Genomic DNA, 24198 nt, shown 5'->3' on the forward strand with positions numbered 1-24198 from the left:
GTTCGGATCACTGACATCGTCGCTATCCATGTCAGCACAACATAGGACAGGTCCATCTAGCGAACTCGGGTATACACGCTGGAGGCTGGGTATCTGCCCGCGGTCGTTATGATCACCAGGCCTGACGGGTTTTCAGTGAATGCTTCACTTTATTGTCTAATACCTCACGCCTTGAATATGCCGGACTCGTTCTTTGCTCCAGGTCCATTGTTTATCGTTGGAGAATGTTGGTGGCAGCGTCGATGCACAGAAGTCGCAGCTTCCAGCTGTCATCGACGCATGTCGTGAACAGGAGGGAGTCGGTATCAACGCTTCGCGTACCATGGATATCTGCTTTGTGGACAGCGTCGGTGCGCCTGTTGCAGCGGTAGCTCTTGACTTTGGTCAGTGGTTGCCGTATGTCCACCATACGCTCTCTTCTGAGCGCCACTCTGTGGTACGAAAAGGTTTGCTTCGTCACTCGATACATGCCGTCGACCGGTACAGAGGGCTGCGCTCGGTGCACCCCCGCGTTTGGATACCACCAGGTCGTAGCGCATCTTTTGCGCTCCATTCTGCGCGCGACCAGAGAAGCACCAGAACAGTTCAGGGCTGGTGATAGCTGGGAAGGATATGGCGAAAAAGAATGAACGGAAGATGGGTGCCAAGGTTGCGACCAACTCGTACTTGGATCCACGAGCGCCAAATTCGCAACGGACAACAGACTATGTGCTAGGGGCTGAATCTAGCCAAGGTGCAGCTCAACCCCAGTCTGAGTTGCGTACTCCGTGGTCACTCTTGGATGATCGAAATTGACATTGTTTAGGGTCCGCACTGAAGCTTGTGGAAGTAGACAACAGGAAGAGTGCGTCCACGCGGCACCGGCTTTTGAACGACCCCGCCTGTTTGGCGACTCGCAGGCCAGCACACGACAGCAATCCCGCTGGAGCTCGTCTCATCATTCTGTTTGTTTATCGTTTCTTTAAGAACACTGGTTTGCTCTGCTTTGGGTACCCGGACACAAGTCCAACTGTTCTCCCGAATAAAGACTCATCGAGTGAGATGCAAATTCGTCGCTGCTGATACAAGATCTCGCGTCTGAGAACAAAACCGATCGTGTGTGTATCAACACTCTATGGTTCTCCGTACAAGCGAGCATACTTATTCGTTCACCCATATCTTCTCATCACAGCGCGTATCAGAAAGACGGAAAATTCGTATCCTATGGCCTTGTAAACACTACTCGTAACAGAACGTATGCAATGGAGTGGATTGACGAGCAGACAGTCGCGTGGACGGAGTTCGACACGTTCGACCGGGGCTGCACCACGTTCAGGAGAACGACTGCCATGAGGGCAGATCATCCACCTGCTGACCTCAGAATAGCTGACTAGAAGATGTAAAGCTGTCTTTCACACGCTCGCAGTAATCGCATCGAGTCTTTCCGCGGTCTCTCTGCCACCTACAAGATACGTGGCCTTCGTTGAATCCCCGCAAAACAACACTCAAAACCAACACAGACGTGTTCATACGGATGTTCCGGAACTCACTACCTTAAATGGAACAGGGCGCACGCTGCCTTCTCCTACGCTGATCTCAGATCTGCCAACGTTAAATCACTGCCGCAGATCCAAGTTTCAAAAACTGGACCAAGCAACCCCCTGCGAAAGGAATAAGATAGAAGCGTGTGCAGGCTCGCTGACTGCCTAATCAGTCGCGGAGCGGGTGCGCTCCGGGTGCGCCCTGGACGGCATCCGGAGAGCGCAACGCGCAGCCGCTAGTTCCCTCATCGTTTGTTGCCAGCCACGTGCCGTATCATCAGTCTTATCGACGCAAGCAATATCGTATCGTTCATGCAACTGTGAAAGCTCGTCCACCGCTGACTGCCAGCGAAGCACTTCATCGGCAATAGCGGGGGAAGGCGTCGGCATCGACGACGGAACGGCTCGCTCACTCAAACTCTCGAAACGCGCTGAGCAATCCTTGAAACATGCTCGCAGCGCCTGCTGACGCACACTGCGGAGTTCACAGTCCCTAGTTACTTGACGAAGTCGACGGCTCAGCGTGCGGTACAGCTGAGGAAGCATGCTTTCGCCCTCGAGCCGTCAACGCCGAAGCACACCAGGGGTGCGCCAATGAAAACTTCTGCTTTTATGAGGCTCGAGTATGTACTGCACAGCCAGATAGCCGTCGCGCTTCAAATCAGTGCCCCAGCTAGGGCCAGCAAATGTACCGAGCGTTGCCCAGGCGTTTTCGCAACAAATAACCAGTCAGTATAGCGTAACCGATGAGGAATCGACGTCGCTGCTCCGCTCACGCGATGGCTGCGTCCGGCTGCCGCGCTGCGTTTCCGGTGCCCTCAGAGACGTCGGTGGTGAGCGTGCTCCTCAGGGTTCTGCGAAGAGCGCAGTGGAGTGTAAAAGCAGTCGTCGAGGGGTGCGGGAACCGCTTGCGGCGTGTGTGGACGTGTTGGTTTTGGGCGCGGATCAGAGTTTCCAAAGCGGCCCTCTGGTAGTGGGTCGTCGCTTGGCGCTTCGTCGCCTGTGCTGCAGTGGCTTTGCTCCTTAGCATGCAGCGACTTGGGCTACGGCTCACCGAAACGCTAGCGAAACAAATCCGCCGCTCCTTTCATTTCAGTCCAGAGCTGCAATGTTTGAGACAAGTAAGGACGAGTCCGTCGTCGGGCGTTCTACCGTTGGATGCGGTACCAGCTCGGCCCAACGCGGTATGGTCGGCACCAGTTGGCACCTTACAGTCGCTGCAGAGATGCGCTTGCCAGGGGCGAACGCACACACGAAGCCTCAGTGTCGTGTCAACCTCAGCAGCGGGATCTACGGCGGTGGCGGCGGCTCCTCGGGACCCCTACGAGGTGCTCGGCGTACCGCGAAACGCAACGCTTGCCGAAATAAAGAAAGCGTACTATCGATTGGCTAAAGAACATCACCCTGACTCTGGTGGTGATAAATCCAAATTTGCCGAAATCAACGCAGCATACGAGCTCCTCAGTGACGAAAAGAAGCGCAAACAGTACGATCGGTACGGTTTCCGCGAGGATGGTGAGGGAGCCTCTGCAAGCGGGTTTGAGTACGCCCCCGGCAGCGGTGCTGAGGACATTCTCCGTCAATTTCGCGAGTTCTTCGGCAGCATGGCCGATGAGACAGCTTCTGGTGCAGGTCCAATGGGCAGCGGTTTTGGCTTTTTTGCACGCGGCGCGGATGTGGAGGTACCCCTGGTCCTGTCCTTCATGGAGGCGGCCCGCGGTACCGAGAAAACCGTGCAGGTCTCAGCGGCGGTGGAGTGTCGCGCATGTCGAGGTACTGGTTCCAGCGGTGGTCGCACGGAATGGAGCCCTTGTGCCCAATGTGGCGGCACAGGACAGGAGAGTTATCAGCGCGGCTTTTTTGCTTTCCAAAGCACCTGCAGACGCTGCGGTGGTAGCGGCAGGCGCCTGCGGAACCCCTGTTCTACGTGTACCGGCTCTGGCGTGACACCTGGTCTGCGTCGCGTCGCAGTGCGGGTGCCCGCAGGTGTCGACAGCGGTTACAGTTTGCGAGTCAGCGGCAAAGGTGAGGCAGCGCCGCACGGCGGCACACCGGGCGATCTATACGTTCGCATCCAGGTCGAAGATGATCCCTATTTTCACCGCGAGGGACCTCACTTGCACGTTGTTGCGCCCATTAGCTTCGCGGATGCAGCGCTTGGTGGTGCGGTGCGCGTCCGAACCCTCGACGGCGAGGCCGAAGTCAAGATTCCTCCGGGTACCCAGCCGGACGATGTGCGTGTAATGCGAGCGAAAGGTCTACCTCGCCCTGGTATTGGGACTGCCGAGCGCGGCAACCAATACGTCCATTTCCGACTGCGTGTCCCTACGAGCTTAACGAGCAGAGAACGGGAACTCATTGAAGAATTGCGACAAATCGAACAACAGCGACGTGGCAATCGGCCTTCGGAGGCCGCCTACGACAGCGACGCAAACGAGGAAGCAGGATCTAAGAATTTTTTCCGTCGACTCAAGTCGCTGTTCGCTACCGGTGGTGCATAGGGCGTCGTTTGAGGGAACCTATCAGACAGCTACGTCCGCATCAGTCGCGCGCACTGTTCCATGTTCAGGGACGTTCGCTCGTGTGCACAGGCATGCTTGCCTTGAGTAGCTAGAGCCGCTGTAGCGGCAGCGACGGTAGTCCTGGAGTCTGCCGCGGACTTGCGAGCACATGCACGAGCAGGCGTGCGTTCAGCAGCTAGAGCTTTCGTAGCGGCAGAGACTGCGGTGTCGTAAACCGCTATTTCGTCGTCTGCGTTTCGCGAAGCATCTCCTCGGTAATATTGAACGATGGAACATCATGATCGTTCACCACTTTCCCAGGAAAATCGTTCCCGATGTAGATATACACCGGTTCAACTTGCTGGATTGCCGAAACGTTTCGTACGAGTGCCTTGCTCCAAGACGGTTCGAATGCCCTGTTTCCTGGCCATTGATTTGTTTTCTTGGAAACTGGTCAGCGTTTCATCACCGAGGCCACACTGCGTATGAAAGGATTCTCTCGAAAAATCGCTTGACACAGAGCCGATGGATGCCCACGAAGCACAAGATATTTCTGGAGTCACTATCTTTTTCTTTCGTACATTCAGCGAGCATCCGTGCCAATGTTGCGTATGTGTCGTACTGAACTCATCGATGCGAATCGTGCAGGGCGATTCCTGCACTCGTTGGGCGCTCTCGTCGAAGGAGCAGAACTGCGGCCCATGCGCACTACAGCGGGCACAGCGAGATGGGCTACCTCCAGACGACGCAACTTGTCGATCATATCCTTTTCCAGCTCAGTGTACAAGTTGGTGAATATACGCTTCGGGCCGCGGTCCAACCGAATCCGTTCGCGACTCGTGCAGCGTCTCATGTACGCATGCTAGATATCGTCCTCATGAGCTGTTTGGACGCTCTTGTAATGTTTCTGAGCAAAGCGTACTAAGCATCCGCTTCTGCTTGATGCCGTGCTCAGCGCAACAGAATCGGTGCTGACGCTGTCATTCGAATTGCTGGAACGCCTCCTGGTGTTCATCATGCCAGGCTCCTGATAATCGTGCTCTGGAAACGTTGAGCAGCTTCAACTGCTCAACTGCTCGGGTCTTTCGCTCCGTCCTCTTGATTCAGAGGCCCGGCGAAAGCCGTCATGTGCTTCAATGACGGATGCATGCCCGCAACTTTGTCTTCCTCTCCATCTATCTTGAAGGCTTGAAAATGAGTCTCATTGCTCCGTTCAGATCTACGTTTCGCAAAGTTCATGCAGATTCATATCCGGTGGCCTCTATCATCCCGATGAAGTGCTTTCAATTTTTGATGATTGTAAACGAGAAACCTTGAACAAGCCTCGCCAATGGTCTCCGCAAGATTGTTCGAGTGCTTTATAATTGGTCGTACGGACCAGCGGTAGCACACTGAGGAAGCCACACTGTATAGTGCAGCATTGTTTACAATGGGTTCGTTGGCCTTGATCTAATCTATGAGGACCACATCGAATAGACGCATGATGAGGCGCGAGCGCTCCGATTCAGGGAGCGATTCCACTGTGCTCTAGGTGCTCTGTTGAGGAAAACGCAGGATCGTAAGATGCAAGCAGAGCAGCAGTCACGCTTCACCCATCTTTTGGATACCAGCGCCCTAGATGTGAGGCCCAGAGCGATACCACCTTCTTGGACGATCTGAAGCGCATCCCGCTCTCGTTGCGACATCTCTTCCAAACTCGTTACAATCTCGATCTTTTCTGCCACCACGAGTTCGCCATATGCCTCCAACGATACTCCAAGACTATGTTCCATGAGTCGCATCTTCTCTTGGCTGGTGAGGTGAGGGCACAACGCTCACAGCATGCGTCTCGCAAACTGCTCGACATTGATCCGCATTCGTTGATGTGCAGCCGAAAAATAGTTCACGCATGTCAAGCACGATAGTATCTGGATGCTACGGAATGCTTCGAGCAGAATCCGGGTAGTGTTTGCTGAGATACACCTGCTGCTGCATGGCGTGGAGCCTCACGCAAGCTGAAAGCAGCTTCCGTTCGCAATGTCATATCATTGGTGCTCCATCGACGTTGCGTTCTCTGGACATGAACATGACCGGCTACTCGAACAGCTCTTTACAGTTCACAGCTTCGCAGCCGCAGATTCTGGTTCATTTTCTGATGCAGAAAAGTCTGCGAGCGTATATCATGGGCATTTCATGGACCAAAACACGGTCTGAATCACGCGCGAGCGCCACAGGGTCGCGGAGCGCTAAGCTCACTTTTTCACTATTCTGTCATCTGCGCACCCATGTCAGAGTGGAATGGAAGCGGTACAGGTACCTCACTCGGGCGCATATTCGGGAATACGTGTCTCCTCGAACGGTAATCAACATCTGCATTTGCGGGCTTTCTCTGCGACTTCTTCACTTTATTGTCTAATACCTCACGCCTTGAATATGCCGGACTCGTTCTTTGCTCCAGGTCCATTGTTTATCGTTGGAGAATGTTGATGGCAGCGTCGATGCACAGAATTCGCAGCTTCCAGCTGTCATCGACGCTTGTCGTGAACAGGAGGGAGCCGGTATCAACGCTTCGCGTACCAGGGATATCTGCTTTGTGGACAGCGTCGGTGCGCCAGTTGCAGCGGTAGCTCTTGACTTTGGTCAGTGGTTGCCGTATGTCCACCATACGCTCTCTTCTGAGCGCCACTCTGTGGTACGAAAAGGTTTGCTTCGTCACTCGATACATGCCGTCGACCGGTACAGAGGGCTGCGCTCAGTGCACCCCCGCGTTTGCGCACCAGCTGCTGCACCACATGATCGTGAGCTTGTTCTCTGTGATCCCTGTGGAGGGTACCCAGTCCGCTGCAGCGCAAGTGCACGCTGCTCCATTTTACAGAGGATTTGCGGACCGAAATCGTGCGTATAATGAAACAAGTGCTGGTCGGGGAACCCAGAATGGCAACCAACTCGAAATCTTCCGATCCGTCCACGCTCCGTTCGCGCAAAGCCGAAACGCACGTCCCATTGGAAGCGATCCTTCCGATGACTGAATTCTGAGTCCATGATCCTCTCCCATGCAAACAGAGGTGACGGGCGCAGCTGGGAGCATACCTCGTGCGATGTATCATGCCGCTGCTGTCGAATTGCGGTTTCATCAATGGCCACAAATACTGGACGATATCTCTTTGGAACATCATCAATTATTTGATGTGATACGTCCAGTGAACTTTCGGCATGAGCTTGCAAACAAGCCGTCCATTGCCGTCGTCGGGTTCTTTTCCTCGTCAATGCAGCAGCGCGAGTTGCCGTGTCAGCGAATTGCCTGGAGACCGAAGGATCTATCACTTGAAGCTCGCGTGTGATTTGAGCATGTTTTATGGTAGCAACGGAGAAAAATAGAGGATCATACACACCTGTCACATCTATGCTGGTATCGCTTCTTTGACGAACATTTGTTCGATTGCGTCGCGATTCATCCTCATTCCGAAGACGTAACGAATTCCAGCGGCAGAGCGTCGAAAGAGCCGCACGGAAACTACGACCGAGCATCCCGGAACTAGGTATGAGTCCGTAAGCTCGAACAATTGCATTTTGAATACTGAGGCTGCCATTTAAAACAAGTTCTAAAAACTCAAAAGCAGGAACAGAGCGGGTTGTTCCGTGTTCCGCTGTCTTCTGACACTTGCGTTGAGCAGGCGTCCATTCCGTTCAGCGAATCGCTGATACGGCGCTTTGCCGTGAATTGTGCATTGGCGAGGTAGCTGAGGCATTCGCTCACAGTGACAACTAGCGTTTGCGTGCCTCCAGGAGACTGGTTCAACGCTTTGGGCTGGCACCGGCAACATCCTTGACGGGCTCAGCGGTGTTGGCTCATTAAAGAGAGCACGAGGTTGCGCGCTCAGGTAGAGCGCTCTCTATGGTACTGCACCAACTGCGTAAGCTTTCCTGGGAGCACGGGTTTGGAAACTTCCACCAATATCAAGTACTGCTGCACAGACGGACCTGCACAGCGCCTCGGCGAGCGGCTTTCCTGGCGAGCTGTCCACGCTGCCCGGAGAACCTTTCCGCAAGCGAACGAGGTTGCCTGCTAGCGTCCAGGGGCGACGGCTCAACGTGCAACCCGCTTGCGCTGGAACGCAGGCATTGGTTTAGAACCTGCAAAACACGCTTGCGCGCGTTATCTATGCACCAGGAGCGCGGTGAAGCGGATTCAAGGGCAAGACGGTCACAGGGCCAAAACCGAAGACGATCTCAAAGATCTACACCAGCAGCGCTACCGGCTCAAGGGACGCGAGTCGCACGGCATGCGGCTGCGACGCTTCGACCAGATCAAGCGCGCCTCTTTGTCGCTTTCGAGGCGCCAGTGGCCTTCACAGAAGCTGCCAGTAGTGCGCAACAGTTCCTCCTGGACAACTGGAGCATAAACACGGGCGTCGCAAGCGAAACGGACGGCTCGAAGGTGCCAGCGCTGCCGCCCGTGCGCTGGACAAGCCCCGACTCATGGCACATCACGCTGCACTTTATAGGAACAACAGCACGGGAACGAATTCCCGAGGTGCTTGATCGGCTGAACGCATTGGCGAAACAGCATCACCAGGTGACGCTGATGATCACGACCGTTGCTGCGCTTCCGCCGCTGACAAGTCAGAAACCCCTTCGAGTGCTCTGCCTTGAACTAGAAGAAGTGGTGGATCGCGACGAGATGCGAACGCTATCCAGTTTCGTCGCGGGACTTGCGGATCAGCTTGCACCGTTCCACTTGGATACGGCGGCGGTAGACCTGCAGGGTATCCCCAGACAAACACAGTACCGCCCATCGAATGCGTCTCCCAAACCCTATATGCCGCATCTGACGCTGGGCCGAGTGAAAGACTGGGCAAGTTCAGCAAGTAGAGCGCGGCTTCGACAACTCGTACAGCACGCATCCGCTGGAGCTTGGAAACCTTCCGAAGGCTCAACGGTTCGTTTTACGCAGTTCAAGCTTTACGAATCGGTTTGGGACCAAACCAACGGTCCGCCAAGCTACAAACCGATAGCGACGTTCGAACTCGGCTGAAAGCCAGCGAGCCAGCGCCCCCGTCCAACAACACCTAGTTACCACTGGGTCGTTCGCGAGAGCCGCCACTGCCGCCGACTGCGTCAGCCAAGTGGACACCGCGCTGGTTCGTTCCCGGTTCGTGTCAGAGAACGGACTGGGAAGCGCAACCCTGGGTAACGAGCGCAACCTGGTGTGCGTTCCGTGCATCGCGTAGCAGACCCGCTGATCCAGCGACGCGAACGTTATTGCTCTGGGAGACGCCCAGTCGTCGTGTTCAAGCACAAGCAACTCCTCCCCGACCTTTTTCAAGTAAACAGAGTCGTTCCCAACGGCCTCGAAACGCTCCACCAAAGGAACCGTCGCTGCCTTGCAACATGCAAGCAGTTCTCCAGCGCCTACCGCTCTCGAGGTGCGGCTGCGAAGCCACTTAGCAGCATCTAATGCCTCCCTGTACACTGGCGTTTCGCAGAAGTTCAGACATCTTCGCTGCTTCGAGTTTGAGTTCGAGTCCGAGTTCACGCCTTAGCGTCAGCCGTAGCTTCCACTCGAGTTCGCACGCGAAAGTCATCGCGTCCACTCGGCAGCTGCCTCCGTATCGATTGTAGCTCACTGCTCGAGCACCAGCAGTTCCCAAACTCATGTCTGTGGTTATTCTCCACGTCTACGATCTTAGTGGCGGACTAGCAGCTACATGGAGTCCAGTGTTGCTTGGAGTGCAGATTGAGGCTATCTATCATACGGGTGTTGTCGTTCACCAGCGGGAGTACTACTTTGGCGGTGGCATTCAGCAGGGAGCACCAGGGCAGACCCCGTACGGACGACCGTGGCGAGCGCTGCCTCTCGGTGAGACCTTTGTGGACGTCGAAACGCTGCACGACTTTCTCGTAGGGATATCTGGTCGCTATCGCATTGAAACGTATGATTTATTGACCAATAACTGTAACCATTTTGCGGATGAGCTCTGTCGTTTCCTCGTGGGGAAAGGCATTCCGTCCGACATACTACAGCTGCCTCGACGAGTTCTGGATACGCCGCTGGGTCCACTGCTGCGTCAACTGATGCGTCCAGTTGAGTTTGAACCTGCATCGAGCAACCTATCGCTACCGGGGGGTTCTGGGCTGCCCCCAGCTACATCGCAACCGGAGTCGGGTCAGCCTCGAACTAGGGATGCGTCACGACCGCTGGAAACGACAGATGCTCGCGCGTTTCCAGCACGGTCGTCCGAGACTGCACTCCTCGCAGCTGATGCACGTCCGCACGAACATGCATCTGTGATCGGGAACGATGCGGTAAGCTCGTCGTCAACCGCCTTCATGGCTGGACCAGAAGCTTCCGGTCACGAGCAGCAACAGCCCGGGTTGGTGCGAGACTTGTCCAGCGGCGAAGCGACCGCAGGTGGTGGTGCCTCCCACGTGCTGCCTCTGCGTGGATCTCTGGGGACGTCTTTGCCATTCTCTCGGACACCATGTTGTTGTCGTCAAGCGGTACGGCAAATGCAGGTTGATGTGTTGAGCCAGGGGCAGGCACAAATGACTCTCGCTCGTGAGATTGCAAAAGTCGCTGAACAGGGTACCACGGAGCTTTTGCAATGGCTGTGTAGTTGCTGCAGCCAATGTGCGGGTTGCCGAGCATGGATGGTCGCGGATCACGCCCTCTTCTGGCAGATTATCGCAAAAAGTTGGCATACAGATGGACGCAGTACGGAGCTACGACTGCTTTTGGACATTCTTGCAACGCTGTTGCAGGATGAAACGAGTGCGCGCCTTTTGCTCGCAACGGATACGGATCCCGAATGGATCCGATGGCTCGTCCACGCTCTGGATCCGATCCCGCACACCGAGCGACAGGTTTGGGTGCAGGCAGGTCAGACACTGCAGACTCTCGGACGCGCTATCCACCAACTTGTTGCACCCTCTGAGCAAGAGCATCTCACCGCGTTGTTGCTGTGGGAGTTTATGGAGGATCTTGAAGTATGGGGCCCAGCGCTGCAGTCAGAAGACGAAATCGGCGTGATTCTGATGCAATTCCTCGAAGACCTGTTCCGTGAATCCCCCATCTCTGTGGAGCTTGGTCGTTCGATGGGTCTTCTTCAAGCTCTGAATGGCTTCCTGCCTGCATCGTCATGCATGAGGCTCCGTCACCTCCTCGACGAAAGTGCCACTGTAGGTAATTATGAGAATGAGCATCAAATTTCATAGGGAGGAGCATCTGTTCCAAGTGCCGGCACTTGCTTTGCAGACGTTTATCCTCAAAGCCCAGCATGATGTAGATCACAAATGCGGAAAGAAGCGTCTTCGTCGCATTCTGCTCGGAGAAGGAGTCGGGCTGGGAGAGCGGTATCCCACTTGTAGATATATCAGAAGAGTTTTGCTCCATAAATGTACAGCATGCAATTCGGGGCAGATCTAGATCGAACGGCGTATTCCGGCTGGAAGGCACTGTCGCTGGCTCTATCGTAACCGAAGATCTCGCGAGACGGCTACCGCCACGAACGAAAGCAAGACACACATCCTAGTTGGTGCGATCATTTTCGGAGACGTAACAGGTACAGAGCGGACGTCGGCAAGTCTCTCCTGGTCAGCACTGGAGTGACCGGGCGCTTGCTGGGACCTTTCATGCCGCAGCATACGCCGCGCATATAGTCGTTTCACAGACGGTATGCGCTCCGACCGACATCCACGATGGATCGGGGGAGCGGGGCGTGCAGCCAACGCCAGACACGTGCACGAGCGACCTCCAAGTCGCGGTACGCTGTGACTGGTAACGTCACTGGGGATGCAGTCATTCGCGCAGACCTTGCGTGATTCGTATTCGGAGAATATGATGGTTTTCAGACCGATGGATGACTGGCACCGGGATGGTCATCGATGGCTCGGGCCCTGCCCAGACCGTTGAATGAAGGGTGAAGTCTACCGTATACATCTACGATGACTTGCTTCCATGCATCTAAATCATGTTCATGTTGATACGCAAAGCTTGATCAGCGGCCCCTTGCATCATACCAGTGCATGGACGGGTGCGCACGGAAACCAATCCCTAATGCATACTTCCATATGTATCAGATGGTCCATGAATCCGTCGCAGAAGTAAAGCCCGCGAAGAAATGAATTGGTGTTGTTAAGGCTGCACGTCCGCATATCTCAGCGTCTTTTGTAATCGATCAGAATGAAGAGCGGTTTCAAAACCTCATTCGGACCGGAGATCGTCCCCGGACGTGCTTTTGACGCTGCGGTGCTGGAAGCGATGCGTTGCAGCGCACCAACCGGGCCATGGCCCTAATCCGTGTGCTGCCAGGCGATGAGCTCTCCTCAAAAGCGTCCGCAGAAAAGGTGACGTCCGTGTTCCGTGGTAACGAGCAGCATTCGCATCTCCAGTACATTCAGGTACGATTCATCGATACTAGGCAACGAAAAACAACTCCCTGGGCATGCTAGGTTAGGCGTAGCGCACCGAACCCTGCACTTGGTGCGTGTCCTCGTCATTGCGGGGACTCGCCTGTGCAGCGGCCGAGTCGTTTAGGAAGAAAGAGCTCCTGGCCCCGTCTTCATCTTGCAGCAGGTTCCATACAGGCATTCGTAGGTGGACTGGCAACCACTGGAGGCTCGCATTCAGCGTTTTTCAATCGCGCATCCAGACTTGCATGACAGAGACTGTCATCGTGGACGCTTACTCGGAGCACCGAACCGTGGGCTGGCACGAACGGCCAGCAAACCATTGCCCGGCCACAGTTTACCATACCGGTAGCGCGAGTCGGCGCAACGAGTCTGGACCTGAGGCAGTAAGACGCATTGGCAGCGGGCGCGGCAATGGCCGTCCGTATGCGTTTCGCGTCACGATTTCTCCATCCATTGCAAGGCGATGTTGTTGATCCGCAGCATCGCGACGCGCTCGAACGGCGGATGCGATCTCTTCTTCCCAATCGATTCATATGCATGGATGCAGGCACATACGTGTTAAGACATGAACGTGTCTATTCATGCATACAGACACGCATGGTGGTATTCATGGATGCAGACACATACGTGTCCATTCATGCATGCAGATGCCCCTATGATCGCACACACGCACTGTCCGATGATCAAGCAGATGATCACAGCACTGCACGCGTGCTAACGCTTCCATATTGTCCAGATCATGGGCACATCCGTTAAGCATCCCACGAATAATGCCATGCAATATCAAAGATTGCTTATCCGCAATCGAGCCTCTCTCTACGCCTACAGGCAGTCACCTGTCTGAGGGGAATGGCAGCGTCACTGGATTCGGATTCTGCGTTTCCGTCACTCAGAAGCGTCGCTTCAGCTCGGCCGAGTATTGGGCCATGTACTGCGGATTGACGTCAAATCGCCAGGCGCCTCTGAATGTTGTGGCGCTCATCTCATGACCCACGTACCGATACGTATAGTCGATGGAGGACGGGTGATCAGTACCGAAAAAGAGACGCAGTCGGAAGGGTGCTCTTCGAATCGTCAGTCGCCATGCTTGTTCCGGCTTACGAAACGACATAGTGTCTTGTCGATAGCGCACCTGGACATCGGTTTGCCACCGACTCACCGGTATATCGATACTCGCTTCCCAAAAGTTCTCCGTCAGCGGAAGAAGACGGACTTTGACGATACGTTTCAGTTTCACATCGAGCCGTAAGCTCCACCGAGGCTCGTCCCATGGTTGGTTATGTAGCGGCCGGAAGAAAACTGCTGGCTTTAATGCGAGCCACGAATAAACCGCAAGCGTTTTCTTGAGCTCTACACGGCAACGTTGTTTGCTCTCCGCCACGCGAATATAAAAGTCCAGGTGATGGTGTGCGGTGCGGGGTCGTTGGCGTTGCCTCTCGAGTCGCGACATGAGTCTCTCGAGGAAGTCCGGCCGCTCTGAGTCCCGTAACCTGTTCCCTGGAAGCGTCGGGAGCGGGGCCCGTCCCAGGCCCGGTGACTTGCCCGGAGGCACCGCCCGCGTCCCTGGCTGTGTGGTGCCCTCGGGGAACCTGGTGTCCGGTTCCGCCCTCGGGGACGGGTACGGTTGCGCCTGCTCCAGACGTAAGCGTTCCGCCATGAGGCAGAACCTTCGCAAGCACAAGCGCTAGTCACCGGTCCGAGCTCAGAACGCGAGCGACAATCCAAACTTGAAAAAGCACATGTAGAAGGGATGGCGCGCGTCGAAGCCACGACCGAAACAAGGGCGATCTCGCACACCCATGGGCATCATGAAGAGGTCTTTGCGTTGACTGCAAGAGCGCAGCTCCGTTGCATGCACCTATGCACCAGACTTTGGAAAGTTACGCCTTGAATCTTGTGCGCAAGGAAAGTGAAGCGAGTCAACGGCCTGCATGGCATGAGAGAGCTGGGACCCGTTGGGAAAACGGATTCGCATCAAATAGTCCAGGATCATCGCGGTTCTAAAGTGTTCCGCTGTTGATGAGCTGCTGCAGCGCTTGGCTTGCAGTCCTTGAAAATGGCATCGCTCGATAACGCCTGTTCTGTGCATGTCTGTGACGCGCTTTTTGCCACGCGGAATTACATTCCGAAACACGTGGTCGGTACCCGTATCGCAAAAGAGGAACCAGGATCGGATTGCATGGACATGGCTGCGTACCGATAAGTCGCTTCTCGATTTCGGTTTCGCATACACCGCAAGACATATTTACGCGGAATTTTATCGAACCTGAAGTCCTCCATGGCAAGCGCGCCCAGAAAAATATGCTTGTTATCACCTCGAAGATTTCAGTCGGCTTGCACAGAAGCAGAACGTGCCTCTCCTGTGAAACATGGTAGTCGTGCATCGGTCCTTCGCCCCCAGATCGGCGCTGATTTGCCAGCAGCCTCGGAACTGAACAATTTACGCCAGCCTGAAGCCTGCCCCGCCCGTTGTGTTATTCAGCCTCTGGTACCAAAACGGTAAAGTGGAAGCCCGTGCCGAGCCAACGATTGAAGACAGTGTGTGACAGTCCGTAACCCCGCCAGACGTCCTATTGGCAATGACGGACGACTTTTGTGCCATTCTAAACCTGTGCGCCTAGCTATTGAAAAGGCATGTGCACGATACCTCCGTCGAAAGCGACAGCTACGGTACTGCCCGTGTCAGCCGTTTTGCGCAGGTGCAGCGTGTTGAACGCTCCGAAGCATAGATAGAAAAGCGATGAACGCTTCGTCCTAGGCTGACTATCGAAGAGAGGTGCAGTACGTGGAATGCACAGAGAAAGTTCACGCGTCCAACAGCTATACCAGCAAAATGCTCTCCGTCCATCTTCTGAAAAGCGTGGGATAACCTCACCAGAAAAGGGTTGCAACTGCCGAAAAAATACAGAGAACACGTTGGGAAGTGAGCACTGTATCCGCAGCTCAAGATATCAGCGTAACCATGGCAACTGATCCGATGTGTTTCTTCGCGCGTTCTGCACTGTGACTGCTCGGGAAGCCGGTTTCAACGAGCACGGAGCCAGCGATGATGAGACGCGTAACCGCCTGGAGCGCGTACGATAGCGAAGCATCTGAGCGTATGCTCTACTTTTAGTTTTAAAATATGCCATACTGTACATCCAGCGCATCGACGCCTCATCGAGCCTGTGTTTGCCTGTGCGCATCAAAGGAACCGTTCTGTTGATCGATTCGCAATACAATCGTGTTTCTGCTATTACTGCCCTTGGATTCCTTAGCTTTACGTTGCACGTGGATAGCGTTCGCTGGAGACTGGAGTTTCGCCCGCGAATGCCACAAGAATCCATGCGACTCAATATTGGTCTTCGCGGTCACCGCTGCGCATAATTGGTTGAAGTGCACACGCCCGACGCTACCGGGAGCCGAGGAGTTCTCGACTCTCGAAAGCACAAACCGGAACTCCTGGGGTAACTGCTAGTTCCGCCTGAGGTTTATCCGACCGGCACACGAAGGCACCGCTTGGGACTCGGACACAGTGCTCGGAGCGCTGCTGCGGCGCTCGTGGCCTGTGCGGCACCGGTCACCGCGAGTCGCGCGACGTCTTCCGCTACAGCAGATGATCGGCAACGCACTTTCGCAGGGACGAAAGCTCTGGATCTTCGGCGGAACGCGCCGTGAACGACATGAAGCCGTTCGTCGCGCAGCTGCGGAGCTTGGCGTCCGCCTATGCTGGCTTTCCGCACCGCAGTGCGTCGAGAAGGGGTTGCAAACCTGTTTACGCCGCATAGCAGCGGAGCTTGCGCAGCAGCCCGGAGCGCTCGTTATCATGGACTGGGAACGCATTGCTGCATGGTATCGTCTCTATGGGGAGCGCTTCCATATCGACAGCTTCCCTGACGAGTTCGGGACATCGTCACCCGGTACAGCAACCGAAGAGGTCCTGATTATGCGGCTCGGTGCTTTCGTAGGTGTTGTCTCGAGCGCGGTAATCGTTACCTGTGCGACGCTTGTTCCGATAGCGCTGCGCTGGTTCGAACCTGCTGCCTTGCTTCCGCTGAACGTCTACGGAGCATCCTGGTCCGATCAGGGAAACCAGGACACGGTAAACTCGCATGCGTTGCAGAACGCTGCTGGTGGCGAATTACGATACTCGGGACTGTGGCTTCGCATGTACAGGGATAACAACGGTGCTCTGGCGCGTATTCGCAGAATGTTGCTTCCAACAACGACAGAGTTGGCAACTTGGCGTCGATTCGGAGTTGCTATGCCTCGTTGTGTTTTGGTGCATGGTCCCCCAGCGAGCGGCAAGACTGCACTTGTCTACGCGTTTGCCGACCTCGCAGCGGAGCGTGGTATTCCCTGTCATCTCATTACCAGAAGCAATCTCTATTCTGGTTATTTAGGGGAGACCGAACGGGAGCTTCGTCAGTTATTTCGGCCGGTTTCTGCGGAGGTCGGAGCGAGACGCCCAATCCTCTGCTTCGACGATATTGATTTGTTCTTCTCTTGCGGACGGAGCCAGGGCGCCCAGCAAACAACCGATGACGCTCTCGCGACTACCGATCGTTTCACCAGTCGTCTGCTGGGCACGTTGCTTTCCGAAATAGATGGCGCGTTGGAATCAAATACGAAAGACAACTTGAGCGCGAAGCTTCTGCTAACTGCAACGGAGCTGGATGCGCTCGATGCGGCGCTCCTGCGTCCTGGTCGTTGTGATGCGTGCATCGCATTAGCGTCAACTGGTGCTCCAGAGCCGAGAAGCATCCGACCAAGCCGCCTTGAAACACGAACTTGCCAAGCTAGCGGTACTGCGGAGCGCGCACCAGGTGCCGACACATCGCCGAGAACGACGCTGTGGCGTGTTCGCGCACAGCGACTTGCGAGCTGGGAACGGTTGCTGGGGTCCACTGGCCAAGCACATGATGTGCCAGACGAGAAGGTCGGCGCGGAAAATGTGCTGTAAAGGCACGAGAATGTCTGCCTTGAAAGTATCGGACGTATTTGGAATGATGCTGGTTACCCATTTCGACGATGTTTATGTGCGCCCGCTAGGCTGTACCGCTACGCTGCACCGGGGCCAGATTAAAATCGACATCGGAACTGCTCGCTCTGGTCCTGCCTTTCGAATCATCATCCGAGCTTTTTATTGGATGCACTACCTATGTATTACAAGTCCAGAGATATGCGCTTACGGATTCATACACTGGTTCAGGATGCTCCGTTGTCTTTTCGTAATGGCTCCATTGAGTCTATGCCACTTGAAATCGCCACTTCAACGGAATCAAGGTGATTTGCGACGCCCTTGAAGGAGAATTCGCAAAGCATCGAACATCTTTATCCGATTGATACGTACAGGGTTCCAATACGCTCCTTACCTGACGTGCAGAACGCTCGAGCCATATATTCTTCAAGTTTTCGATCTTGCTGTTTCAGAGCAACGCTTGGGCGCAGCAATTCGCCACGCTGGATTGACGAAGACAAACACTCGACGTTGTCAGGTGACAACTGCTTCACGAGCTCACGTCGAACGTTCCCTGCGCTTGTCACGTCAAACAATCAATCCTGCTCGAAAGATAAATCCGATTCTTCGTACTCGTCGACCACCGAGGGCGTGACACCTGCATGTTACCCCCCTAGGGTACACTTCCTGAAATTCCGATTGCTTTTGTTCCCATCGAAGAGGACTTTGAAGTCGGACTTTAGTCATCGGAGCGATCGCTCCCATGGAAGCGTGCGTAACCGCTTTCAACGGATCAAGCATAGATGGATTGAACTTTCTCAGCTTGATCTCCAGGCTGGATTCTCCTTCGTGTCCTTGGGTCATCTTGCACAACATTGCGTTCCACAAATCCCTATCGCATGGAACAGTGTGCGTTTGGGCGTACAGCGGACAGCATACCCGCTGAAGGTAGCGTCCCGGAGAAGCCCATGATCATGGTGCACGGCACCGAGCGCAGAAACCGTGGATGGCATCAACGCAAACCTTCTGTACGCGTCGCGGGCATGCACCGAGAGATGCAGCAAGCGTTCATGCGCCGCTGACGACCGTTGAAGCAGGAGGATGTGTGGCGGATACACAGCAACACCTGGCCACAGTCAAGCACCGTTGCTGCAAAGCGTACTCAGAGGCTCTACGAAAAGGGAATGAAAATGGCACGCGAAGCGTCGGTCGCAACTTTTGCCGGTCCATGAGCTGCTTTGACAACAGCCGGAATCCGCGATATCGGGACTTGGACGATGCCATCAACATCCTTCGATTCACGAGGATCGGAGCTTTGAAGCCAAGAGACACCTGCGAATTTAAAGCCCGAGATAAGGCAGAGGAAAAGGAAGCACTCGCATAAAATGTCCGCACAGTTCTGTGTTGATGACAGTTGGACGATAGCGAGCCTCGGGTGCGCACACTGGACTTGCGGGATCTTCACGATCGTTTGCTGCGATGAGGGTATTCTGCGCTGTACGACTTGCTCCTCGCGACTGCTGTACTGCTCCGTCGGCAAAGGGGCGAGTGTGTTCAACTCTTGCCACTGATGCAGCTGGACGTGAACTCGGTTGTATAGGTTTTCGTTTAGACACGTTTTTGTAGCTTCAGAGGGCGCGCCTGCTGCGTAGGTCGCTCGGGAGAAGCGCGTTCCTCGTCACGCTCCCGTTGCCGCTGCCAACAGCAAGTTAGGGTGCGCGCTGCTCGCGTCGTTGTGCAGGCGAACAGCCACACCTTTCGACGCACAGGTTATGTCCCTGGATGGTACAACCGGAGAGTTGTCCTCCGGCGGACAGGCGCACGGCACAGCGCAAGTTCAACCAGTGCACCTGGAGCTGAGTGCCTACTACGGGCTAGCGCCTCCAGCAACCGGAACCGACACGAGCCAAGCAACGACGCCCGGGGCTGGGCACTCTCCTGGTGGCACTAGGCGCGCTACTGCTGCGCTGACGACAACCGACGCAAGCCAGCCCTCGAGGCAGCTCGTACAGGAGGTGCTGGCACGCGCTTCTATCGGTGAGCTCCTGTCAGAAGCGCAAGCGTTTCAGGTGCAGGCGCTCGACGCGGAGACGGCGTTACAGCGAGCGGCTCTGCGTCTCTTCGAGGACTATGATGAAGCGGCTCGCTGGTGTTTTGCGCAGGGCCAAGTGCTGGCTGAGCTGCGGCGTTCGCTGCAAGAGTCTCAGCGAGGCCTCGAAGTGGTCAGCGACCTATGCAACAAGTTTAGCGACCACTCGGAGGACCTCCAGGATGCGTTAGATACACTAGAAAAGAAGCTGCGCTTGCTCCAGCTCATTCGGGTGACCGGCTTCGCCGTGCCCATGTTCCAAGCGCAGCTAGCGCAAGGCGACATCGAGGCTGTCGCAGAGCGCTACGCCCTGCTTCAGGAAGCGTTGCTTTCGCTGGGCGCTCTGCATAGAGCTTTTGATCGGCTATATTCGCGGCTGAAGCTGCAGATTGGCTTGCAACTCGAACGAGCATTAAGGGAAGGACTGGAAAAATACGTGCAGCTGCGTTGGACGCAGGTCTGGCAGCGCGCATCGACCGCTGAGCTGTCAGCGGTTGCAGAAGCCTCCAGCGATGCGACGCTCCTCAGCTGCACGAGGATCGAGGCTGCGCTGCAACGAGCGCACGGACAGCAGCGAAACAGTCTGGTAGATCAAGTACGAACTCTTCTGTCTCAGGTACTAGGTTTGGAGCGAACTGTACCCGCTTCGCTCTGGGAGCCGGTGATTACCAGCATGCTGAACCCGCTGTACGCACTGGTTGAAGAGGCGGACCCAGTCGCTGCACCCGGCCTGGTGTCGGACTGGTTGCCCCGTTGGCTGGAGCGCTTCAGGGAGACGATAGCACTCGATCCGAGCCCAGCCGCGTTGGAAGCACTCTGCAAGGCGGTAGCCGCGATGCCCTCGGTTTGGAGACGGACGTTGGCGTCGGCACTGCCTGCGCTTCTGGAGCAAAGCTTGAATGAACGGTTGGCGGCCGAGGTTGTACCGCTCTGGAGAGAGATGCTTTTACTGCTGGCCGAGGTACCCTGGTCACCGCCGCTGTATCATCGCATCCAGTCGCAGGGTGAACAGCTCGTGACTTTACTGGAACAGCACCTGGAGCAGGCCCCTGCAAGCTTTCAAGTCTTGTTTGAGCACTTTGGCGAGGATCCAAGCGAGTCCGCCGCGTCACACCCGCTTGCTGGAGCGACAGCGGAGACTGTGCCTCTCGTTCACCGTTCCGCTGCACCAGCGGTAGACGCTCTAGCCCAGGCTCTCTACGGGCGCCTTGTTTCGGAGGTATGGCTGAGCGTACAAGGGGGTTCTCCGCTGGCGGTGGCGTTCCTGCTTTTAGCTGTGCTCGGAGGGCGCTTTCTCGCAGATCCTGCTATCGAGCAGGCCCACATGAACCGGTATATGCGGCTGCGAGCACTTCAGGCGACACATGAGCTCCTGGAGCATGGCCTTGAATCAACGAAAGTATCTGCGTTGGGGGAGCAACTGGCGAGAGAGTCGGCTGTGGCAAGCGCTCTCGTCACCACTGGTCGGAAGCGGACTCGCGCACGACGAACGCCGAGCGACCTCCAGCCCAGGTCACTGGATTTGGCTGTGCCTCCTGAACAGATACGCAAAAGAGTGGAGGCCTGCGTTCGCTACTGGCAGCGCTATGCCGTCGTAGCCACGAAGCCGTTCTCGAACGGTTCAGCGGCAGCGGGCTAATCAAAGGCAGCAGCTGAGCCAGGATGCTTTGCCCGCGAACCAGGCTATGCCTGTAAACGGCCTCATCATCTGCGGATCTCAATGGGTATCTGCGAGTGAATGTTCTCGGGATCGATCAAGTCGCAGGTTGCGCTTTCGTATCCGCTCCGCAGGCTATCATGGGAGCGGCACGTGCCCGCACTCGCTGGGACGTTGACATGTGGACCACATACGATGTACGATGGAATACAGCGGTCGTGTGGTGCTCTTTACGAAAGGAAACGCGAAGAAAATCATGCGCTTTCCGAGCGGAAAGTCATTGTGGACACTGACTTTCTTATAGTGTCCCCATTGCGTTTACACGTCGAAGAGCGAGAAGAACAGTGTGGACGTTCTGGATGTAAAAGCAATCGAGTACCACTGGTTGTTCTACACACCGAAGAGCAAGCGTTTTCGCACAGGAATGAGCAACATGCCTCAGTTACACGCTGTACTGCCGCATCACGGAGCATCCTCGCTGTTCGCCAGCTGCAACGGATAACCGATCCCGGTGTGTACAGAGGGCGCTCCCGCCTCGCTGGATGTCTGTTCATCTCATGCCAGTGCGGTGCTCCAGGCGAGAATCTTTGTCTGTCTGTCTGTCTGTCTGTCTGTCTGTCCTGGGCAATAATCCTTCTCATCGACAGTCTTTAGCGTTTCAGCACAATACCCCCACTGGGTTCTAAACGATTTGCTAAGAAAAAGTTCGCTCGACATAAATCCGACAGACGCTCCGGAATCACGATACATTTCCGAATGTTTATCGATGTGTTCCAGTCTCGGTGCAGAATGCGCTGGTCCGCCCGGTTGCCGGGCGTTTCACACCATGAAAAGCCTCTCAGCTCCGATTATCTCGCGATTTCACGTCTGGTCAGCTTGGTGTTCACCGCCTCGTGCGTTAGACTCCGTTTCATTCTCTTCTCTTCCACTAGTTTTGAGCGTGTACCCGTACTTTTGATGCATCTACGTCGTCCTGGAAGCATCGATATGTATCGTACAGAGAATCGATTCCTGCCTTCCTTGTACGCTGGTTTTGATGGAACAGGACTGCAGCCTTTTCGCGCTACAGCACGTCCAGTGTCAGACGCCAGCACCAAACGACCTCCCGTTTCGGTCACTTTCTTTTCCAACGCATTGAAAAAATGGCGAAAGCACGGCGCTTGCCTCCCTGCAGCGGATACCGTTGACGACCCCGGCACAAGCCCATGAAAAACGCCCGCCAGAGATCATCCGTTTGAGTCCTTTGGACGCTAATGTGCGCTCTGAATGGAGTATACACTGCATCGCCCAGCTTGCTACGGTGCTGAGAGCGTGGAGATGTGTCCGGACGCCGTCACTCCACTTGTTGGTATGCCCTCGGGCGCCCATTCAGGCCGAGCCTCGGGCGTTGCAAGCCCTGCCAGATTCGAGCAGCCTCATTCGCTCTTCATTCAGCTCTTTGGATTCGTCGTCTTGAATGGGAATTACGCTGACGGCCATAATGTTCATCAACCCGAGATCAACGCCCACTCTGATGTTGATTCCCCTCATCTACATGGACCTGTTGAGAATTTGTCTCGTGGCGCGACTCAGGCCCAGGTTTCACAAATGATCTGAAGATGGATATGCTGTGGATCTCCGCCCTCCTCCCAGTCACAAATATTTCCACATCCTCTCTGTAAACGACAAGATCTTGAACGAGATCCGCTGGTTCTCAGCATGATGATATTCGCATGTTTCATCCTTGGTCGCTGTGGCCAGCTCTTTCTTCTTCGTATCCTTGCACTTGGCAGAGTGGCATCCGTGTGGCCTCCATACTCTATATCCGTTTGTTTCCCCGTGGTGTTCAGAAGCCCTGGTTGCACGGCGGGGCTGGAACCCAGCTTTTCGATCCGTACGTTTATTGTCTCTGGAGTACCTTTTCGTCGCCTCCTCCGTCGCGAGAACGCACACGGGCCGAAGACCGTCTTTGCGCTCCCTAGAGCGCACGAGCAGAGAAACTAGAAAACAGCAGTCAAGTGATGATTAAGTTTTCGAGAGATTTTTCGCAGGCCAGTGTGACGAATGCGAACGACCCGCTTACGTACCCTTGAGCACTAAAATGGCACTGGAAAACAGAAACGTCGTCTTCAACTGGACTGAATCAGAGTGCATAGGCTGGCGCGAGGCGCAGCTCAACGCCATGCTCAACTGCGTACTCCTTGGCCGCTTTTGCATGATGGAAAGCGATGTCGTCGAATACCCAGACAGAAGCATGTGGGAAGGAGATCCCATCAAGGCTGCTTCGACGAAGGATGAGGTATTGAACGATCCTGTCCGTTGCGCGATGTCTGGGCGACCAGTCCACTGGAACGCCGCTGAGGCTGATGTTGTAGGAATGCTCGCGCGTCACCGCTTTGCGAAGAGCAGTTTACCCTCTTTGCGTAACCACGGACACGTGTACCGTTTCTCTCGAACGCGTTTTCCCCGATCGAGACGAACATCCATGCCGTCCGTCATATACGTTGGCGTCTCGCAACGATTTCCATCATATGCTGCTCAAAAGCACGATGGTCTCTGTTGGCAGCGTGCTTGTCCCGTTGCCCATCCATGCGCCTTCTTCACCGTACGTATGAACCGTGCTTTAACTTCCTATCCTGTAGCTTCTTTGTAAGGATTTCTCGGAGAGCGCATGGAGTGGAATGGATCGATGATGAGACAGTTAAGTGGACAGATTTTGAAAGGCGCTGTTTTCGATGCTCGACGTCCAGGAAACGGACTAGAAAGATGATGCTTCAACCATCTGGTGATTCTAGAATGTCTGACGTAGTCATGTACGGCATTTCTCGCAATCTACAAGTCCCAGGATATCGTCCTCCCGTGGCCATCTCTCATCAACATGATACGCTGCTTTTTTTTTGAGTATCTGCCAGAGAACAAACAAGGAAAAAACGGTTTCATGGTGCAGGCCTTCCTGGATGCACTTCCCCAGTCATCAGACGCACGTTGGTGCCCGCGGGGTCTCGGGGCTGTCCGCCAGAGACACCCCGGCCCCCTTCCAGCACAGTACGAAACATATCCAAGTGGCGTACCAGTTGGTGCTCTGCACAGACAGAGGCGCGTTTCTAAAGTTTTTCTAAACG

At 55.2% G+C, this 24198-nt stretch overlaps 7 protein-coding genes and 1 non-coding gene across 8 annotated transcripts, besides 3 other annotated features; 5 read left to right on the plus strand and 3 right to left on the minus strand.

The window, feature by feature from the left end:
* The first annotated feature begins 211 nt into the window (after positions 1–211).
* Positions 212–1050: a sequence feature (possible transcribed region).
* A 635-nt stretch (positions 1051–1685) lies between these two features.
* Positions 1686–2066, minus strand: CYME_CML292C (hypothetical protein; the record flags this gene model as incomplete). Its single annotated transcript, XM_005536847.1, has 1 exon — positions 1686–2066. One exon carries the CDS (start codon positions 2064–2066, stop codon positions 1686–1688), a length of 381 nt encoding a protein of 126 aa, XP_005536904.1.
* Positions 2067–2548: 482 nt separating this feature from the next.
* CYME_CML293C (probable chaperone protein DnaJ) lies at positions 2549–4021 on the plus strand (the record flags this gene model as incomplete). Its single annotated transcript, XM_005536848.1, has 1 exon — positions 2549–4021. One exon carries the CDS (start codon positions 2549–2551, stop codon positions 4019–4021), a length of 1473 nt encoding a protein of 490 aa, XP_005536905.1.
* Positions 4022–7895: 3874 nt separating this feature from the next.
* On the plus strand, positions 7896–9035 carry CYME_CML294C (hypothetical protein; the record flags this gene model as incomplete). Its single annotated transcript, XM_005536849.1, has 1 exon — positions 7896–9035. The coding sequence occupies one exon, from the start codon at positions 7896–7898 to the stop codon at positions 9033–9035; it is 1140 nt and encodes a 379-aa protein (XP_005536906.1).
* Positions 8058–9541: a sequence feature (possible transcribed region).
* A 114-nt stretch (positions 9542–9655) lies between these two features.
* On the plus strand, positions 9656–11215 carry CYME_CML296C (hypothetical protein, conserved; the record flags this gene model as incomplete). The annotated part of the gene is made up of 1 exon (XM_005536850.1): positions 9656–11215. One exon carries the CDS (start codon positions 9656–9658, stop codon positions 11213–11215), a length of 1560 nt encoding a protein of 519 aa, XP_005536907.1.
* A 2086-nt stretch (positions 11216–13301) lies between these two features.
* Positions 13302–14069, minus strand: CYME_CML297C (hypothetical protein; the record flags this gene model as incomplete). The annotated part of the gene is made up of 1 exon (XM_005536851.1): positions 13302–14069. One exon carries the CDS (start codon positions 14067–14069, stop codon positions 13302–13304), a length of 768 nt encoding a protein of 255 aa, XP_005536908.1.
* Positions 13740–15424: a sequence feature (possible transcribed region).
* Positions 15425–16007: 583 nt separating this feature from the next.
* On the plus strand, positions 16008–17354 carry CYME_CML299C (hypothetical protein, conserved; the record flags this gene model as incomplete). The annotated part of the gene is made up of 1 exon (XM_005536852.1): positions 16008–17354. One exon carries the CDS (start codon positions 16008–16010, stop codon positions 17352–17354), a length of 1347 nt encoding a protein of 448 aa, XP_005536909.1.
* A 1769-nt stretch (positions 17355–19123) lies between these two features.
* CYME_CML300C (hypothetical protein) lies at positions 19124–21079 on the plus strand (the record flags this gene model as incomplete). Its single annotated transcript, XM_005536853.1, has 1 exon — positions 19124–21079. The coding sequence occupies one exon, from the start codon at positions 19124–19126 to the stop codon at positions 21077–21079; it is 1956 nt and encodes a 651-aa protein (XP_005536910.1).
* A 228-nt stretch (positions 21080–21307) lies between these two features.
* On the minus strand, positions 21308–23362 carry CYME_CML301T. The gene has a single exon (XR_002461427.1). It is a non-coding gene; the product is annotated as a hypothetical transcript (transcript).
* Between the last annotated feature and the right edge of the window lie 836 nt (positions 23363–24198).

Source organism: Cyanidioschyzon merolae, chromosome 12 (genome assembly GCF_000091205.1).
Source record: "Cyanidioschyzon merolae strain 10D DNA, chromosome 12, complete genome".
Lineage (NCBI taxonomy): Eukaryota > Rhodophyta > Bangiophyceae > Cyanidiales > Cyanidiaceae > Cyanidioschyzon > Cyanidioschyzon merolae.